Below are 21,473 nucleotides of genomic sequence, written 5' to 3'. Positions count from 1 at the left end.
GTAGAGCAAATCGTTTCAAGTTATTTGTCTATAGGGATGTCGACGTCTCCAATTTAATTGAGGCAGAATATCTCCTCTGAGAAATCAAAAAACGCCGTTTGCAATATATTTTTAATTCATTTGATACGAAAAACGAGAGTTAATTCGAATCTACACTACGGTGCTGCCATAGGGATTTCAAGTTGCCAATGACATTTGAAGTGTCTCGTGGGAGGGTTCCAATTAGAGTGCCCAGTGTGGTATCATGCCAAATTCATCAAAAGTCAAATTAGGAGTGAGAAACGCCACGGTAATTTGCGGGCGCAGAATTGACACCTTAAATTCGTGTTTCCCGTTGTAGTACTTAACGGGAAAGTGTAACTCGATGCATATCAAATAGTTAAAAATGATTTTCTCATAGAAGTTTTCCGGAAACCTATCCCAATTTCACGATAAAGTGCGGAAACATGAGTCAGGTATTAGCTTCCTGGGAATAGTGCAATGAGCAAGTGACAGTCAACCCCCTCCAGGTGAAATGACGTAAATTTTTTGTTCGCCATTCTTCTGCGGGACGAACGAGCAACTGAAACTCGTCTGCATTTGTTTTATTTTCGGAAAACTTTCGAAAAACCAATATGATTTTTCCTCTAGCCTTCCATCGATTCTGCATTGTTATTGTCTTTGTTTTCATAATCGCTCTTGAGTCGTCGTTTTACTTAGCATCGTTTCTCGTTTGGCGACCGTAGGTTCGATCGAAATGTGTGCAGGTGATTGAATGATTTGGCCGCAGCGCAAACGAGAATATATTGCGGAAAATTGCTCGTGTACAAGTAAAAATTCGGACTGAAATTCGCTTAGAGCTATTGGGCCTGTTATATTTTCGGTTCTGTGCAGAGAGGAATTCCGCAGTTCGACGAACAGCGACATGGAAACAACAGTGAATCGAGTGCAGCTGCCTCCCAAGCTTCCCGGTAAGTATTTCGCCAGATCGTTTGTGTATGTTTATTTGTATTGGACGCAAATCGTTATTTCGGGAAGGCTGCAGGACGTAGTACCAGCGGAAGGCCGTTTATCGCAATCATCTCACTCTCGAGTCATTTGCGTCATATGCGAAATATATTCCACTTACCCTCCCTTATCTGCTCAATAAAGCTGTTCACATACTTGCTATAAACATCTGTTCCAGTTCTGCAACTTCTACGCGCTGCTATCCATCTATTTGTTGTTATGAACACATTCGTTATCACCCGCTCTGCTCGAGGAACCTCTCGCACACAAAATGTGGGCGAGCGAGTTACGTGTGCCAAGCCAAATATAAGATAAAAGTTAGCTAAGAGCGCGACTCTTTGATACGAGTTTTGTTGCTGTTGGTCATCACCTCACTTACGACCATAGTCCAAATTTGATGAACTTCAAATAATTCTTTACGGGCAATAAATTAGAGAGCAGCCTTCGCATAGTTGAAGCTTAAATGCTGCGGAAGTTTGAGGTGAATGTGTTTTGGTTGCATTGAATGCAGTAAATAGAAAGCTAAATTGCATTAGATAATAACTGAGTGGAGCGCTGCAAGTCATCAGTCATTTAGAGCCCTTCAACTCGAAGCGTTAGGTGAAAAGAAAGTTTCCAGAAGCTGCGCTTTTACGGTTCGTACTATTTTATTTGGAGAAGTAGGCAATGCAACTATTCAAAAGTTTGGTATTTGAATAGCAGCCCGTTACTGTTGTCACCTCTACTAAGCCTGCCAAGGATGCAATCAAACTGTGTCGTACTAAAAATCTTTTGGAAATCATGAGATCAAAACAATATCTCATATTGGAATGGGGGCAGCACCCCAATGAAGGACAACCTTTATGGTCAGAAGGCAAAAACATCTTTGCCGCAATAATGCATTTGAATAAAGACCTTTAAGCGTATTAGAACACTTCAGTCAAGACCCTAACGATACCCTACCTTGCGTTCGTTCGTAATTATTACCCTGATTTGATTCAGGTTCCTTTCTCAAAAAGTCGTAATACTCTTGGACCGAATCCTGTGACGAGGCCCTGGAGCTACTACTGCGTACGTACTTCTCGCCAGTGGGGAGGACTGTGAGTTAGAGCCCTGTTGAGGTGTGCAGTTCCAATCTTATGGAATTATTTTTCTTTTTTCTTCAGCCTTTGTCCCGCTCACAAGCGGGGTCGGCTCGTCGTGATCGGTTTCGCCATTTGGCTCTATCAAATGCCTGATGTGGATGCAATCTCGAGGCTTTTAAATCCCCATCCAGCGTATCAAGCCACCGTTGTTTCGGCTTGCCTTTTGGTCGTTTACTATCGACTTAGATGTTCACACCAATCTTGGCAAGTGAATTCTCGTGATCATAACATCGAAGACGCTTCTCTCGCAATTTTTCCACGATCGTTGCCACCCCATAACGATCGCGGATATCCTCATTTCGGATGTGATGAAAACGTGTCACGCCACTAGTCCAACGCAACATCTTCGTCTCCGTTATCGCAAGACACCGTTCATTGTCTTTTATAGTCGGCCAACTCTCAGAACCATAGAGGGCGACAGTACGGATGACATTCCGGTAAATTTTAGATTTGAGACGTTCCTTGATACGTCGATCACAAAGAACACCAGTTGTGGAACGCGACTTCATCCAGGTTGCTTTAATGCGTGAAGCAATTTCATTATGCAGTTCTCCATTGGCTGATAGCGTTGACCCGAGGTATTCAAATCGTTCAGTTCTGGGTAGATCACTGCCGTTGACAGTGATTGTGCCTGTTTTATGGTGATCGGTCATCAAAAATTCAGTTTTATTCAGATTCAATCTGAGACCGTGTTGCATGAGGCGATCATTCCATTTTTGGACAAATTGTTCGAGATCATTTTTGCTACTAGATGCAAGGAAAACATCATCTGCATAAAGCAGTGTATAGGGCGCTGGACGTTCACAAATCTCAGTATGCCCACCAAGGGCGAATCCACAGAAATTGCTCTTGACAAGGTAATTAGCACGGTTGAACGGTCATTACACTACGAACGATATACCTTAGCTGCCTTCCTGGAAATAGATGGAGCATTTGAAAATTAAGCCATCAAGGAAACCCTAATCAGAATAAAACTAGAGAGGTGTCTTACGCATTGAATAGTATCGATGCTGAAACCAGGATAATGTAATCTGATCTGTGAGGTAGCCACTTGACAAAGCTCTGAGCACAGGGAGATCCTAGGATGGCCCCATCTTACCGGTGCTCTCGTTGATAGTGACGGTTGAAATTCTACGGATATTGGACAGGAGCGAGGTGAAGGTAATGGTGTATACCGACGACTATGGAATATTAGTGTCAGGGTTCCAAAGTCCCTCCGTTATGAGTGAAATCATGGAGGCGCATTGGGAAAAGTGCTCCTGTGATCTGCAAGATTTGGACTCGGTATAAGTTTAACCAAAACGGAGGATCCAAAAACCGTTTCCTTTACTAAAATTATATATTAAAAGGCAAATATACAATCAAATATCTCCTCCTTGAGTGCTTAGATTTGGATGAGAAAAGAAATACAAATTTGTTCTATTTATATTTCCTCTTACTCATTTACTCTCTCCTCCTGATCATTATTCTCGCCGATGTGACAGATATAATTTTGCGCACGAGTGCGTCTCCTGATGAATTTGAAGAGTCGGGAGTAACAATTGCCTTGATCCCAGATGAGAAGTTCATTCTTTGATGTTTTGTAAATTTCTATACTTTCGGCTTCGTCTAATTTCCTCATATCGCTTATGCAGTTCGCCATCCTTACGTTCTCCCTGGAAACACCGTTTTTATTTAGGACGATATGCTACGCCACCTTCAATCTGAAAGCCGGGAGCACCCTTTCTTTCCATCAATTCTGCTTCGTTTAAGTGTTCCATAAAACGTATTTTTACGATCCTTCCTGCAATAAGTGCAAGAAATTTCGTATGTCCTCTTTTGCTAATCAAGCTGCTGTTGGTATGGTCAGAATAACCAATCAGTCAGAATCACCAATCAAGTGGAATCCGCTCCGGTGAATCATGTAGTTACAAGAGGCGGCTTTGTGCTGATAAGCGTGATTCGAAGTGCTCGGGATAACCCGTCTGGTGTCCGTCGGTTTTCTGTAGATTTCCAGGTCTACTTTTTTTTGATTACTCTTCAACAGCAGATCCGAGAAAGGTAATTGACCTTCCTTTTCCATCTCCAGGGTGAACTCTATACTGAGGTGCAGTTTATTGACGAAGTCGAACGTTCTTCCCATGTTATCTCTCTTGATGACAGCGCAGATATCGTCCACATACCACCTCAAAAATCTTGGTATCCGATCTCCGAAGTTTGCTTCCAGGTTGGCCATGAATATTGCGAACGGCGAAAGGGGGTTCCCATTGCAGATCCTTTTAGCTATTTATAATAGTCACCCCAGAAAGTCAAGTAGTTTTCTTCCATGCATACTTTAACTAGCTTCATGTATTGTTTTACCTTATCTCTCCATTGCGGTCGCTTATTTGAGCGGGATACTTGAAAAAAGAGCCTTGACGTCACTTGACACTAAGGCTTCGTCTTTATCGATTTCCCGAATCAATTGAAAAGCCTACGAGAAGTCACCTGAGACTAGATTCGGTCAAGAATTCAGGTGAGTTCTCCAAGGCTCTTCAATTGATTGGGGAAGGCTCTGTAATAGTGACCATCAAATGCTCAAATGTACTCTTGCACCTCCTTCCCCTGGACCTCCACATTAAATACACTGTAGCGTGCAATCCTTTCAGAATACGTTAGTTTGACAGCGAATCCTACGTCCTAAACGCATCACCTCCGCAACTCTACTTATTCCCAAGGGACTACGCCACATGCAAGCCGAGCTTTACGTGGAATATTTTGCTGCGGGCTTTCCAACCAAGGAAAAATGAAAAACCGGCTGTGTTGCAAAGTTATGACGCAATATTCTTCACCGGCGGAGTGGGCTGACGGGCTAGTGCGCTCCGCTGGCGATTGCCAAGGGTGGAATCTATAATATTCGCACTACTTAAATGCCGCTGGCTTCAGATGGCAAAGGCTTATCACCTGCTCAACGTCAAGGAGAATGTGGCTTGCTCATAGCATGATTCGATCGCGAGAGCATTTGAGTCAGACACTTACAAATCTGTACGGGATTATGGCGCTTTGCACGACGCATTGGCCTGTAGGGGACCTTGGCGCCAAACCCAGCATAATCTACAATTCGTATCGAAACTGTGGACGAGACGGAGAAACTTTCAAGCACATCTTTGCCAGCTACGATACGCATCTCTCTGCCACTGGTGAGATTTTAATCGTGGTCTTTTACTACAAAAGCCTATCGCCTTGACCACTAAGCCGTCTGGAATCAAATACTTATGCCTTCTGTATTGGGTCCTTGTATTGTCCGCTGAAACGTTTATTGAGATGGCTTTCTGCCTGCAGTACTCACAGGCTTTTACGAGTCTGAGAACGTCTCCCAAACACACTTTTCAGATGCCAGACTGAACGGATACACCGATCGGACCATGAAGAATTTAGCTAACAAACGTAATAAGACTTTTCAGCAACAATCTTACCCCTGACTAACAAACCAAAAGGAAAATAGCTTTGGAATTTTATTTAACCTTTTCGTTGAAGCGAAAACTGGATAATCATAGTTTGGAGAAATATCCAGCTCAAAACCCTTCTGGGACTAACCATGGATCCAGGAACCAACTGACAAAATGTCCGTGCCTGGGATATACATAATTTTCCGCGCACAGTGCAATAAAATATACATTGGGCAGATGAAGGGAAAACTGGGAGCACGTCTCGGAGGGCATTTGCAGGAGGTAGAGCTGGTGGGAGACGACGATATGAAGATGTACGTATCGAAAGTAATTGATCACATTGTCTTTGCGAACCACGACGAAAACTTACTAGAAAATGACTAAACAAATTGTCACCAAATTTGCTGAGAACATGTGGTCTGTATGCTTTTTTACATGCAGTAAGTGGCGCCATTTTGTACTTAGTTTGAATGGGGGCGCACACATTCAGGTGAAAGGGGGTGCAAATTTTTTTCACCGAATTTGGCCATCTTTTATGAAATTGAAATTTTAAGTTTAAGGTGTACGAACAGCAAGTGTATATTTGAACCTGATTCTATATTGGACAGTCTACTTTAGTAGGCCAATAGTTACCTATGAGGCAGACAGAATCGACTCAGCATACCAGCCAGAAAGTTACAGTGTAGTATAGCAATACTACAGTACACATACAATACGTTAAACGTATCATAATAATATTCCCAGGCACTATAAGCTATCAATGAACCAAAACATTCATTGCAACCCGCGCCATCGCTCAGCTATTAAATTACATAACCGAATAGACAAAACAATTCAAGAAACCATCCAAGGTAATTGACCTCCGCATAGACTAAATTCTCATAGTCTAAAACCTATTCAGAAAAAAAAACCCCGAGTAAAGAAATCACATGCATTGCATTTCTAGCTTGAAATGTATGCACATGGATATGAGTAATTCATATGCACGCGAATGAAATTTGATATTTGAGAGCGCGTGCCTCATGGGAAAATAGATTAAAATCAGTGTTCGAAGTAATTTGGTGTTGAATCACTTTTCGAACTAATAATTACGTCAGGAATTTTGTTGATAGATTTATTATAATTTTAGTTTTAAGATTTTATATAAAAGAAAATGCAACCGGACCGCGCCGTATACTCGCGACAAAGTAAAGATCCAGGAACCATCTTAGTAACTAATTCTTGCGTTGCATCAATGTGGGAATACGCCGAAAAAGATCTATAGTTTGTTTAAAAACGAGTAAACGAGTGATTCATTTTTAAGACATTAGCTCGATATCGCGAAACAGCTGATGTGGTTGGCAGGCCACGGAAGGGGCGCTCGCGGTCCGTGCGTCGCCCGAATGTCGTGCATGCTGTGCATGAACGTCGCAATCCTCTCCGCAAGCAGAAACGAATGTTAGCGGAAATGGGCGTTTCAACTCGAAGTATGAGTCGTATTTTAGGAGATTTCGGTCTCGTTGCGTGTACGAAAGCATGTTAGAGGATGTAGTCGAGTCATTAAGTAAGTCTCTATTCGCTGGAAAGCCGTGGTGCTTCCAGCAGGACTCGGTCCCCGGTCACAAAGACAAGATAATTCAGCAGTAGTTAGCAGCGCATGTTCCTGACTTCATAACCGTGGATGAATGGGTCTCAGGCAGCCCAGCTTTAAATCCTCTGGACTACAGTCTTTGGGCTAAGTTAGAGGAAACTGCCTGCGATCGAACTTACACCGATTTGGAGAATTTGAAGGCCTGCATCGTGCGTGCAGCTCGAGAAATGCCGCTTCATACCGTGCGTGAAGCGATCGATGCATGGCCTCGCAGACTTCGGGCCTGTATAGCTGCTAGCGATGGCGATTGTGAATAATTTTTTTTTCGTCTGAAAGCTCTATGTTTCCCTTTTCTAATGGAATACTTTTCGATTGATTTGATTTATTACTTCGTGAGAAATGAAGATTTGTTTGACTAACAGAACTTATGGCTATACTATGTAATTTTTCAATTTTCAAGCAAAAATTAACTCTTCACTTATTGAAATTCATTAAATGACTAAGCCAATTTATCATTCCATTCCCGGGAAATTCCTCCATATCTTCTAAATGTTTGTTTTATTTTTTAAAAAACTAGATTCTTCTGGAAAGGCTAGCTGAAACAGAAATTTTAAACACAGTTTTAGGAGTATTTTATAATCTTGGTTCATAGTTAATTATCAGTTGTTTTGCCGAAAAACCGATATGTCAATCCGCGAAGGCTTTTGGAATTACTTTTGAATGTTTCGGTAGGAACGAAAGCCAGTACCAAGTATAGTTTTTTTTTGTTATCAAAGGGCAAAGAAATTTTACACTAATAAACGATGATAAAAAAAAGTATATTGAATAGATCTCTAAGGTTTTTCAAAACCTTATTTAATCAAAGAGAGATTGTAGCGTTTTTTAAATAGTAACAAAGAAGGGCTTAGTTCTTCCATTCAACTTCCCAATTTCGTCACAGAAAGCTCAGACGTCCAACTAGGAGTTTTGAAGAACTATCAGAACATATCAAGTAGCCGAAAACTATGGGGCTACGGAGGGAAGTATCAGCCAAAGAGCTGACATATGTAGCTAGTGGAAATATGGACGTATCAATGATAATAATAATAATAATCGTTGGCACAACAATCCATATTGGATCAGGGCCTTGAAGTGTGTTAGAGCACTTCATTCAAGACCGTAACGGTACACTACAGTACGCTGTAGGAGGCAATGTGGTCAGCATTGCGCTCGCCCGAGACTATTACCCTGGTTTGACTCAGGTACACATTCACAGCTGAGTCGACTGGTAATCGACGTCAAATCACGATACAAATTTCACTGCCACCAGTGAGATTCGAACCGCGACCTTGAATCAATGATGAATAAGGAAATTATAGCACCCCCAAAGTGAGCCACTGAAACTGGTAAATCCGGGAACCAATGAATGTGAGAAAAACCACTCCAGAAACAGCACTGTCTATTTTCGTTGAAGGGAACTCTACAAGGAGACAGTGGCAGATAATTCAGAATGTTAATAAAGAAATCTACCTCTGTTATTCTCTAGTTAAAAAAGCAAAGAAGTTATATTATCTGAAAGCAGAATCAACTTATGTTACTGAAGCATGTATGGGTTCAGCTTGCCCTATCATATAATATCGCGTTTATTAAAGTACTTGACTTAAGTAGTTGAACGAAGAAATTTTGGAATTAAGTTGAAAATGCGGATGCGGCAGGTCCCAACTATCGCAGTGTAAACAAAAGTTTGAGAACCTCATCGATAATGATGCAAACATATTTCATACTTCCTAAGTTCTGGAAAAATTATATGCCAGAATCCAAACCTTTCTTTGTGAGATTTTATAGACCAATACGAATACGATTTATTTCTAAATCAAAAAATGTTACTCAGAAATCTCCTATATTAAATTCAAGTTCAAAACATGACTGACACGTTAGTGCCTACTACACATGGAAAAACAAAAATTAAGCACATCATATTATTCACCATTATCGATGATAAAGCATATAATGTTGCCACCGGCACATTATCAACCATATGTGGCCAAACTTCCCAAAACTTCAATATAGGGCTTGCCAAACAGAAAGCAGACTGTCCGTGCGGACAGATCGGACTGTCCATCGCAAACTCTGCATTATGAAATATTGCATCATCCTAGCCAAATAGCAAGCCGTTTGCCCAGCGGACTGCGGACACTTTGTGAAAAATTTCAGAGCTCACAATGAAAAGGAAAAATGCATACCGAAAAAAAGTAAAAGTTCTTCTTCATCGGATATCATCTTGGAAACAAAATTCGCACTGGTGTACATTCAATCAGTTTTTGCATAAAACTAGTCCGCGTCCTGTTTGACATCACCTGTCCGCGACGATCTGGGACACAGACAACTTGCGCGGACAGTCCGCTTTCCCATGGTAAACTTTTGTGACTTATTGCCACTTCAGATGAGTCCCCGTGCAGACTCGGCTCTGATCGCCCTAACTAGGCCTTTGGAACATCCGCCTTCTGCATCACAGTCGGCACCCAACGTGATATAACGTCTTCCGGTGCCACCACTATTTAGGTTCTCCTCCGCCACTTGGTTTTGGTTCGGTCGACAGGGTTGCCCTTCCCGTCTTCCTCACCGCCACCTCACTTGTGGAAGTGGAGGATGAGCAAATTCTTCAGTTGAAATCTGCTCGAAATATTCTCGCCATCTACCCGTCGTGGCTCAACGGTTAGTAAGGAATGTACCGTTCTTGCCATTAATGTAACATAAATGTCCAGTTTATCGAAAAGATTTTTGTAATGGTTCACTCGAGTGACGCCGATCGCTTTCTTTGCTTCTCGGTTGGCATTCTTATAAATTTACCAATCGGCGAGCGTTTTATCGTCGAAAAATTTGTGGTAGAGGCGTTTTTTTCACGGACCTTCATTTCAGCATCGTCATTCCAAAGTATCTCGGTTGATGTACCGCCTACCTGGCTTGGTGACCCCGAAGACTGCAGAGGCCGCTTTGTGGATCGTGTCTTTAATTCGGAGGAATACATAAGGACTGGCAAGATCATTGTCTTATCCAGTAAGAACTTTGACCCTATGGTGAGACGTCTCGAGCAGAAAAGCTTTTGTAAGCTGAAAGTTTACTTAAGTGACTGTAATTGTCGCTAATAAACTACTCTCGAATTTTCGGTGGTCTATATTCTTAATTTTGGTTTGTCCACTTTGAAATGGGCTTTATCGCTCATTATCAAATTGTGATTTATTTCTGCTTGCCGGTTTTAATATTTGCACAAGGTATATTTTCTATGCATGCCTCTTGTTGAAATTTCTGACCTTTGCTGCAAACTTTTACTTTTCGTTCGGCTGCTCCATGCGGCGATTGCTGCTACCAAGAAGGTTCGTACTGACCCTGGTTGCAACGCGACTGTTTCATGTTGGCACTGGGGGCCCAATCCGGACATCAACTTAGCTACGACAAGCATACTGAATTGAAACAACAAATCGTTGATCAAAATAAAACACATTTCAATGCCGTTCAGCCCTTTTTCGGCAAACATGGAATACATTGAATGAATACTTCGGTTTCAAGGAGTGATTTACCTGGTTTTTCGATCAATCAGGGGTAACTTAAAAAACGAGGGTAACATTTCGAAATCTAGATGAGATGCTTACTACACCGTTTGCAAATCTATAATTTTCCTTCACGATATCATTGAAATCATTTGAATAAACAAGAAATGCCAACTACAATTCCAGATGTACATATGTTTACGTTGTTTGGGCTAAATGTGTGAATTTACATAATTGTTGGTTGTGTGATTCAGTAAATAAATTTTACACGACAAGTAGTGGTAACCAGCTATTTCTCGTATGTATTCTTCGTCCATTAATTTACACTTCTATTTATAAAACCCAAACTGATTTATGTCCATCATAAATTGTTTGACTTTACATTGATTTTATTATGATTTCTTACAGGACCGGCTATCAATCCCATTGTGGAATTGTCAGATGACCAACTAACCAGTTTATCAGACCCAGTGGATCACGAGCCCAAATTGGAATTCGATGACTCAGAAATTGTTACAAAAGTAACAACGGAGACGGGTAAATTGACGTTTTTGTGGTTTTATTTCTTTCGGTTAATGTCTTTTGCGTATTTAGTATATTTAGAAACAGAAGAGGAGTTTGAAGTGGCCGCATTTGAATTTGGAGGTAGGTTTTATGATTCAATCTTCCTTACTATAGTAACTGGTTGGTAAGAAGTTTTTGTTATTTTTACTTCATTCAGATGGAAACGTAGTACCTGAGGACACTTATGGTGACGAGTGCTTCGAAGAATTACGGGAGGTTAGAGTTCTGAAGTTTCTATATGATAATAGGAATCATGAGTTTTTATTTTAGTCGGGGGAATTCACATCAATAAAAACACAATTTATAGAATTTTTAGGAACAGACAGACAAGGAATTCATACATTTGCAATCTATGCGTGCTACTTACCGGCAAATTTAAAATTATTCGTAGAGTAAGTTACTTCATTTTCACATATAATTCCTTATATTTGAATATGATATGCTTGCATTAATATAAACGTATCCCTCCAGAATGAGCAAACGGCTGATGGAACCATACGTTCAAAACGATTATAATATCGTGTACTTCCACCAAGGTCTCAAGGAGAGCAATCGACCGTCCATCCCATTTCTTTGGAATTCATATAAGGAATTGGATCGGAGTTTTCGTAAAAATCTCCAAAATCTATACGTTGTGCATCCAACCCTCTTCATTCGAATAGTCTGGCGATGTTTTCGTCCCTTCATAAGCGAAAAATTTAAGAAGAAATTGAGCTATTTGTCGAATATAGGTGAATTACGTCAAATCTTAGGATTGCCTTTATCGAAATTGCCTGAAGCGATTCGTGATGTAGACGAATCGAAAAACGTAGAACGTCGACCAGGACAAAACGATAGCGCACATGAGAGTACTTTACAAAAAACCACACAATTCGGTGTATCGCTGAAATTTATCATAGAAAATAATCCTTGCTTGAACTATATTCCACCAATTGTGAGAAAATGTGTGGATTCACTATCAATCAGTGGCGTTATAGATACCGAGGGTCTCTTCCGGAGATCCGGAAATTATGCTAGAATCAATGAGTTGAAACAAAAAGTGAATCGTGGCGAGGACATTGACTTGAAGGATATCGATGTGCATGTCATAGCTGGATTGTTGAAATCATTCTTAAGGGATTTGAGTGAGCCATTGTTGACTTATGATTTGTACGATGAAATAATCAATTTCTTAGGTAGTACTGAATTATAGTTGATGCTTTTTCACGACTAAATGACTTATTTTAATTACAGATTGGTCGAAAGAAGAGCGGTCACGGAATGTTAAACAGATGTTGCGTGAGAAATTGCCTGTAGAGAACTACGAAGTGTTCAAGTATTTAGTTGAATTCTTAGTGAAGGTGAGTGGTTGATAGTCGGAATATTTCCTTTTTCGCAAAGTTCATTAAATATTTGGAAGATACTCGTTTCTAATTTGCGTCGGTACCAATGACTTGATTTATTGATTGATCTAATTTATGCAAGGCCTACTGGAAATAAAGGGGCACACACTGGTTTGTACTCTTCACCTTAATGGTGAATATAACCGAAAAAATTTGCTGATAAAATGATAAGGAACTGCATACGGCTGGCAAAGTAATTTTTTGATTGTATCCGCGTCCAGGGACACATTTGAGCTTCTGAACACAAATTACTGGTTCGTTGAAGAACCTCTTTCGGGCGAAATCCTCAAATATGTTCAGGCGTTAAATAGGCAAGCAAATATGGTTCATCTAAGGTGTAATCCGGTGTCCGGGTAGCTTAGTGGTTAGAGCACAAGGTTATCGTATGGAAGGTCGCGGTCCAAATCTCACTGGTGGCAGTGGGATTTGTATCATGATTTGACATCGGATACCAGCCGACTCAGCTATGAATGAGAACCTGAGTCAAATCAGAGTAATAATCTCAGACGAGCGCAATGCTGACCGCATTGCCTCCTACAGGGTACTGTGATCCTGTAGTGTACAGTTACGGTCTTGAATAAAGTGCTATAACACACTTCACCCTGATCCAATATGGATTGTTGCGCCAACGATTATTATTATTATTATGGTGCAATCGATAAAGATATTGCCAACGAAGGTTAATATTGTTTCGTATAATAATTCTGCACAACTTACGCCGATTTCTCATTGAATGTACATCGCAAACCCAACAAGGCGGTTAGATAAAGGTGAACCTAATCAGGATTGTTATCATGACAAATAATTTAATGGTTTGAATTAGGAGGTAGTTAGTTAGTCGAAATTTTAAGTGAACGATTTCCCTTTGAAGATATTTTCCTTCTTTTTTATTGTTAAGGTATACAAATACGTATTTCGGGGACGAATTGTCCCCTTCTTGAGTGTTTTATCTTCTGAAAAATTTCTTTACAATTTGGCGGCTACACAAACGTGGATTCCAGGTCACCTCGACCAGCAGACGATACCTACTTAGGACCCAGTTACAATCAGTCAAGTGTGTTAGAACACATAGAGGAGGCCGAATCCGCTAAAAATAAGAATAACCCACACATAAAGTCCGCGGTAGCCAGACATATTATATAATAGAGTAAGAACACCACTTGTCGGTAGACAACGTCAATATTTTGAAGGAAGTGAACGACTCCTACGAGAGCCTCCATATCTCGAAAAATCCGCCGGAAAAAAAGCTAAACACGGACATGGAAGAAATAAGCAAAGGATAGAAGCATAATTAAGATATCATAATTACAGGAATAGCTATAAAAAAAAACCCAAATTATAAAGAAAATTTTCAGAAGATAAAACACTGAAGAAGGGGACAATTGGTCCCCGAACTACATATTTGTATACATTACCAAATACTGTTAGCCAATAAAAAGGAAAATATTTTAGAAGGCAAATCTTTCACTTAAATAATTGAAGTTTTAATGTACGACACCAACACTCAATCAAACTGTTTGACGCCGGATGATAGAATCCGTCGACAAATGATTGGTGGTACGGCCACAAACATACTTGGTCCCAGTCGCAAAAAAAAAGTCGGAACGACGTTGAATGTAAGCTAGCAACGGAACGGAAGAATGCTACATACCGCGCAATACTGCAATCTCAAAGAACGTGGGCACGTGCAGAGACCTATCGCGAACTTCGTCGCGTGGGAAGGAACTTCACACACGGAAAAGCCTGGGAGAACCAACAAGCCTGTCAACTCGAAAAGTATAGGGAGCAACCGTTCCAGGCGCGGAATTTTTACGACCGATCAGCAGAATGAAGCCTTTTACACCTCGATGCTCATCCTGCCGAGACAATGATGGAAATCTGATTTGCGAACGTATGGACATATTGGAGCGATGGGTTGCATATTTTAATGAACTGCTCAACAATCAAAATATCGGCAAGTTGGAAGTCTCGCCAACTAAAGACGACCGGAATAACCTTGCCACCAACAATCATAGAAGAAACAGTCCATGCAATCCATTGGATAGCATCATTGGGTCATACCAAGGAAATTTCACTCCCAGCAAATCAGCAACAGACCAGATTTTCTCTCTGCGACAAGCGATGTAAAAACTGTTGGAATATGGCCATCAATTGCACTTATCTTTTCATCGACTTCAAGGCCGCCTAAAATAATGCCATCAGAGAATTCGGTATCCCGGCTAAATTGATAATACTGACTAGGCAATCCACATTGAACATCAACAACGGTCTAAGATAAAGGGATGTCCTATTATGCATTGTCTTTATCGTCCTAGACAAAGTATCATCAGGGGTGATGATGTAAATGTGAGAGGCACCATCCTCTTCAAGCCCACCCAATTGCTATCCTACGCTGACGATATTGACATTATGGGAAGAACAACACGAGCTGTACAATCTACCTACATAAAGATAGAGTAGTTGGCTCCAGATCTTGGGCTACACATTAGTGAACGCAAGACGAAGTACAATCTGCGTACGGCTGTTGGCAGCCAGCAGAACCTACCTCAGTTCACAAAAATTGTTCCGCTGGAAACGTCTCACCATAGGGTCAAAGCTTTTACTGTACAAGGCAATAATCTTCCTAGTCCTCCTAAATTCCTAAGAGAATTTAATTCTTGTCAGTCCTCTTGTACTCCTCGGAGAATTTAATTGTTAGCAACAAATATTGCGAACTCTTAAGACGCGTTCGAGGGAAGAATATTTTGGAGTCCTACGTGAGGAAGGACGATTCCGTAGCCTATATAACGACGAAACTTAGATGAACGATCGAACGAAACAAATAATAGTCCGATGGTGCAATGTCCGGAGAGTTAGGCGAGTGAGACAAAACTTCCCAGCCAAGCAACTCCAACGTTGCTTTTACGATTTTCGCTGCATGAGGTCCAGCGTTGTCGTGAGGCAAAAGTACGTTCGTTTGTCGTCTTTCGGCCGATTCTGGTCGTTTACCGTACAAAAGTCGACTTAAAGCGATCATTGGGTCAGTTGTAACAGTTTCATTCGGGTGCAGTAACTCGTAATACAGCATACCTTGCTAGTCCCACTAGATACACATCATAAGTTCCTTGGCGTGAATGTCTCGTCTTGGTGCCGATGTTGACGTTGGTTTTGTTCGTTTAGGATTGTCATAGTGAATCCGGTAATTATTCGATACAAAATTAACTTCTTTTTGTGTCTTTCAAAAAGCATTTCACAAGTGGCTAACCGCCTTCCTTGCTGTCTTTCGGTCAACTGGTACAATATCCAATTTCCTGCTTGTTCGATGAATCTAAGTTTATGTACGGTTGTTGAATCCACATTTAACATTTCCGATAACTCCTTTAGAGTTTGACACGGATCTTCTTGAAGTAACACTTCCAGTTCTTTTTTGGCGCACCGGGGTGTGATTGGTCGTAAACGTCAGATTTTTACTTTTGAATTGACTAAGTCATTCCCCGTAGTCACTATAGGCTTGGGCAAGCAATCTATGACTATTAGCGGCATTTTGCATTTGCATTTTGGAGCTAATAAGCAGTCAACGTCTTATTACCTTAACGACGACTTGCGGTGTCGTCTAGGACAGAGACTGGCTGACGCAACCACAAGTGGCCATCCACCCAGTTGGTCCGTTGTTGATTTCGTTGATGTAAAAAGTCCACGAATCATAAAATAAACCCATACAGATAAATTGTATTTGTAGCGTTGTGAAATATACTAATTTCTAACAAGGCCCTCTCTCATTTATATTTGCTTCCAGGTAATGGAGTGTGCGGATCTTAACAAAATGACATCATCGAACTTAGCTATTGTCTTCGGTCCAAATTTAGTGTGGGCGCGAGATAATCAAATGTCACTGGAAGAAGTTGCGCCAATAAACGCATTCATAGATTTCGTCCTGCAGAACCACAAGGACATCTACTTAGTTGACATCAATAAAAAAGATCCAATTGATTAACCCCGGCTTCTGTAATTATTTTTTGATTTCTTTGTCATACTCAGTTTTTACTTACTACGGAATATCGTATCACGCACTTGTGTAAATTTATTTATAAGAACAAAATAAGTTAAATTACACCCTAATCTTCACTTTTTATTTTGTAGATTTTTCTTAATATACTATTTGTGAGAAACTTTATTTACCAAAGAGTCTGCTTAACAAATTGTGTTTGTCCATTTGTTACAAAACAATCGACCTACAAATTATTATGTGTAAATATGTGTAATTTTTGTTACAATGAGAAAATGGGTTGTAAAGAGGAAACTCACACAAAAGTTTAGAAACGTAAATTGTTGGAAACGAAATCACCCTTCGGAAATTGTTTCTGCCCACTTTTGAATTCGAGATGTCTTCGGTAGAAAGACGCAGGCGTCATCAATTGGAATCATAAAAATGTGTAGAATTCAAAACAAATGTATCACGAAACGTAAAACAATTTCAATAACTCCCATTCCAGTCAGCATATAATCTGTGAACCTAGGTGTAAGGAAAAAGAGGAACTAGCCCATATTAAAATAACAACTACAATTAAAAAGTGTCTTACGTAAGTTTACATTCGAATTTCATATTCAGTAATAAAGTCATAAACTCATCCTAATATTTGTAATATAATGCACACAAGCAATTTTTTCTTGGAGAACTTAATTCCTTTTGAAGTGTGTAACAATAAAACAAAACTTTTATACGTATAATATTGTTGCAGTAGATAATAATTGAGAGATGGTTTAATTTCTAGGTTTTATTTGGATGCTAGGATTATATTTGATATTGATGTAAATGCTTAAAGCACAAACGTTAATTGGTAAAGTGAAACGGGAAGTTTAAGGATTGATTTTAACTTGAAAAGTATGTAATTGTCTACTATTGTTAACTACTGTCCAGTTTTGCCAATATTTTTTTAAGATATCAGTGAGAGAGAATGTTAGCGATATATTATCCTTTGTAATAAAGAAATTTATATTGTATTCAAATTAAAGAAAGAATATAATACAAACATATGAAATATTGTTATAAGTACATATTTTCTTTATATATCGTTGATTATAAGGGAGAATTATTTGTTTGCACTGCAGTCCTGCTTGAAATTAACCATAACTATCATATGCAATGTCTTAATTACTTTCAGAACAGTTGCTGGTTTTTATCCTCGTACCCAATGGTTGACGATATTAAACTAGGAGATGATGCAGTGACATAGGAATAGAGGAAGTTCTCTTACTCCTTTCTTCCTTCGAAAACATGGTTCCGATTGCTTCTATCAGGCAGACCCTCGTCTTCTTTTTTTACCATAGATATTGAGCTTATAGACTTTCCAGGCTGGATGACCTTCATCCATACAGATTAAGTGACCCGCGCACCGCAACCTTTTGAGCCGGATTTTATCCACAACCAGACGGTCATGGTATCGCTCATAGATTCCGTCGTTATGTAGGCTACGGAATCGTCCATCCTCCTGTAGAGGGCCAGAAATTCTGCAAAGGATCCTTCTCCCGGCGAGCGCAATGTTGACCACATTCCCTCCTACAGTGTACCGTTACGGTCTTGAATGAAGTGCTCTAACACACTTCAAGGCCCTGATCCAATATGGATTGTTGCGCCAACGATTATTATTCTCTCGAACGCGGCCAAGAGTTCGCATTTTTTTTGCTAAGAATCCAGGTCTGCGAGGAGTACATAAGTAGTGGGGAGATCATAGTCTTGTACAGTAAAAGCTTTGACCCTATGGTAAGACGTTTCGAGCGAAACAGTTTTTGTAAGCTGAAATAGACTGTTGGCAGTCAACTGTACATTGAACAAGTCCTGAAAAAAGACAAAAATTCACGAGAAAAAGTCTAGCAAAGTGCCAAGTGAAGGTGAAAGACAATTGGGAAGTATTGCATAAGAAGTATTAAGCAACATGCAATCCTATCAGCACGTAACGTAATAGATTCACAACAGGCAAAAGTGTTCGTAGTTCGTATGGGCGTCCTACAAAATGGAATACAGCGAGTCACAATCATTTACAGACGCGACGGAAGTCTATTCATACTTACAGATACTTTACGCTTACAGAAGCCAACACAGGAGAAATATTCTTTCCAGCGATACTGGCGTGCAGATACTTTACGCTCAATGTTTGTCAATGCAGGAAAGTGTTGCAAACGATACCTTTTAGCAAGTACGAATACTCTTTAGTCACTGAAAAGCAAGTAGTTGAAGTTAAAGCATGGAAATTTAGGATTAGAGTTCGAAGACAACGTTTAAAAATCTCAGAGTGAAAGCAAGAACTAGCGGCCCGCCTAATATCCTTTCTAACTTGAGAAGATGAAAATGGTACGAGACGATGAAGCCAACAACTATGATGATGATAAAGTTCCAAAAGAAAACTCATAATTCGAGCTATTCCCGAACTGTCTATGAAAGGTGTAGAAGGTTCTTTTGAAACGTTGGGTGTCAATGGCCACTCAAGGATGAAGACATGAGTCGGGGATTCGAGGAAATGGCGATTTTGTATATTTGAGGCGACACGCTGAAAGATTATCAAAGAGTTCGTACGCTACGGGACATGTACTCAGCCAGGAGTTAAATAAGCGCAAATGTTAATAGAGTTTTGTGAGTGCACAAAGAATTGGAAGAAAGAAAAACCATAATGAGTCGTTCCATAAGTACATGCATGGCATATCGACACAAAATTGGCAATAAAATATATCTTAGACGAAATCACTAAAGAAGCAGCGAAGAAAACGATATTTTACGAGGCCTCGATGATTTAATAATTCAAATTCACTATGGGTTCTTGGAGCGGGATATCACACCGATAACATCAACGAATCGGAAGAATTAGAATGAACACATTTACGTGGCCCACCAAATTCTTTGCTGAAATACAATGAATTATTTATTTTTCTTCTTTGTCCTTTCAATCTTAATTGTTGCGGAGTTTACCTGAACTCAGCATCTCTTCTATGTGGTTGTGGAATCCCAAGGCGTTGTTCAGTCTTCTTCTCTCCTCCGTGAACTTCGAATAATAGAACATAATGTGCGCCGTCCTCGAGTGTAGCAGCACCCTTGGGGCAATCGGAAGGCTAACCCACCGTGCCCCGTGCCAGATGGTAATTCAATTCTCAGTGGCATTTTGCAGTCGCCTCAAATGGATTCGCCCTCCTTCTCTGGTAGAGATAGCACGCCTCGTTCGCAAGAAGCTCAAAGGGGATCACTCCCGTAATGACACACTACCTTCGCTGATGCTGTCCTATTTCAACTACACACCTCAGTATGAACGGCCGATATGCCAAATTCACCCGCATTTAGTTCACAAGATTGTCCAATTGTAATCTGGACAGAAGCCGTGTATAACAGAATTAATCTCACCCCCTCGGCGAGAATAAACCGGAAACTATATTTTGGCTCGCCCGTATTAGGCATCACCCTCGCTAGAGATGAATTACCCTCTGCTGCGTTCTCTCAGAAAAAAATCAAGTGTCCCCAGGAGCTAAGTTTCGCATTAACCTATACTTCCAAGCCTGATGAGGGGAAGGTAGGAAAGGAAAGTTTCCCCCCAGGCCCGGAGTTTTTTTCGAGGCCCAGAAATATAAACTTTAACCAAAAAAATAATAATAGGAATGTCTGTCTCTTTTTCACTCCAGATCCCACGTTTAATTTTTTTCCATAATGCATTCTTCGGAAACATTCAGAAGATTTATTGCCGAATTAGATAAACTTACCGTCCGATGCCCAAAATGACGAAGATATCGTCCGAAACATCGTCAAAAAAACGACGAGCTACAAGATTGCCTGTGCACAACGGGATCTGCTCGAGCCGTGGGCCATTCAACACTTCACCGATCCAGTCGGCAACGAGCTGCTTGCTTTGCTTTGCTTCAAGATGTTCAAACCTTTGCCGTAAATTCTTTTGTTTAGTGTTACAGTTATTGATATAAAAAACGTTGTTATTCTTTAAGTTGAATGAATTTATGTGTCTGTGCAGTAATTTAATAGTAAAAGGATATATGGAAAAATGATCAGAACTTTTTACGCACTTTGTGGTCCATGTTCTCAGGGTGTTTTGTAACTACAGCGATCTCTGCAAAACTAAAACTTTGCCTCCTTTAGCACTACATCATATATCATGCTCCACAGCAGGAGATCAAATGCGGAACCTTACAATGCACTCTCTCAGCCAGTCATCTGTCTCGTACCAGAGAAGCTCTTCCCGAGAAATAACTCTTGATAAACCGAGCCAAGTAACTAGGGACACTCCTTAATCCCCAGTTGACTAAGTCGGGAATCGCCTCACCCCGGCATTTAACGCTAACCCCACGCAGCACTTACTAATGAACATCGCCTTTCGAATCTGATTAACAACGATTGAGCGAGGTCGCCTAAATCTATACTGTCGTCGATGAAAAGAAGTAACGTGTTGTATATCACATTTTCCGACACAAAAGTATCTAAAAAAAGATAAGACGATTTGAAGAAAGTAGGCAACGTTATCTTTTTGGCTTTGGTAGAAGAACCAACTTTTGCACGATTCAAATTTACTTATGGTCATAGCAGGCAACTTTGGAGCTTTGTTGAGAATCCCGTCCGATCCAAGAGTCTTCTTATCTCCAATACGTCCCTAGAATCCCTGCAATTCCCCCTCAGTAACCCCAGAGATCGAGAAAATATCCTGTTGGATCTCGTACTCTCAACCCTCAATACAATCCTGTAAGCAGCACCCTAACGTTTTTGAATTACCAGGTGGGATTGAAGCACAGCTGATTGTAGCTATCCCGCTTGCTTTTCCATACAGCCTTCTTAAGGTCACTACGGAGATCCTGGTGATGTTTCATCAGCTCCAGACGTTTCCGTTTCTTGCTTGTCATTTGTCAATCTCATCGCTCGCAAAGACGATGTTTGCTCCAGCGGTTATTCG

At 40.5% G+C, this 21,473-nt stretch overlaps 1 protein-coding gene across 3 annotated transcripts; it reads left to right on the top strand.

Annotated features, from left to right (window-relative positions):
* Positions 1–229: 229 nt before the first annotated feature.
* LOC119647713 (rho GTPase-activating protein 68F) lies at positions 230–17,574 on the top strand. Of its 3 annotated transcripts, none has more exons than XM_038048804.1 (9): positions 230–455; positions 726–950; positions 11,024–11,152; positions 11,210–11,260; positions 11,337–11,395; positions 11,450–11,571; positions 11,651–12,354; positions 12,413–12,519; positions 16,337–17,574. In XM_038048804.1, the coding sequence occupies exons 2-9, from the start codon at positions 905–907 to the stop codon at positions 16,532–16,534; spliced, it is 1,416 nt and encodes a 471-aa protein (XP_037904732.1). In that variant the 5' UTR covers positions 230–455; positions 726–904; the 3' UTR covers positions 16,535–17,574. The 3 variants fall into 3 exon arrangements, with proteins under 3 accessions (XP_037904732.1, XP_037904734.1, XP_037904733.1); XM_038048806.1 differs by having other exon boundaries at positions 230–509; XM_038048805.1 differs by having other exon boundaries at positions 230–950.
* Positions 17,575–21,473: the final 3,899 nt, after the last annotated feature.

This window comes from Hermetia illucens, chromosome 2 (assembly GCF_905115235.1).
Source record: "Hermetia illucens chromosome 2, iHerIll2.2.curated.20191125, whole genome shotgun sequence".
In the NCBI taxonomy this organism is placed as follows: Eukaryota; Metazoa; Arthropoda; class Insecta; order Diptera; family Stratiomyidae; genus Hermetia; species Hermetia illucens.
Note: the sequence above shows the minus strand (reverse complement) of the source record. Positions and strands in the feature narration are given on the sequence as shown.

Excerpts from the sequence above, each read along its gene's own strand:
- LOC119647713 (XM_038048804.1), top strand. The coding sequence starts at position 905 with ATGGAAACAACAGTGAATCGAGTGCAGCTGCCTCCCAAGCTTCCCG. Across the intron at positions 951-11,023 it reads GCTGCCTCCCAAGCTTCCCG|GACCGGCTATCAATCCCATT; the intron begins GTAAGTATTTCG and ends GATTTCTTACAG. Across the intron at positions 12,355-12,412 it reads TGAAATAATCAATTTCTTAG|ATTGGTCGAAAGAAGAGCGG; the intron begins GTAGTACTGAAT and ends TTTTAATTACAG.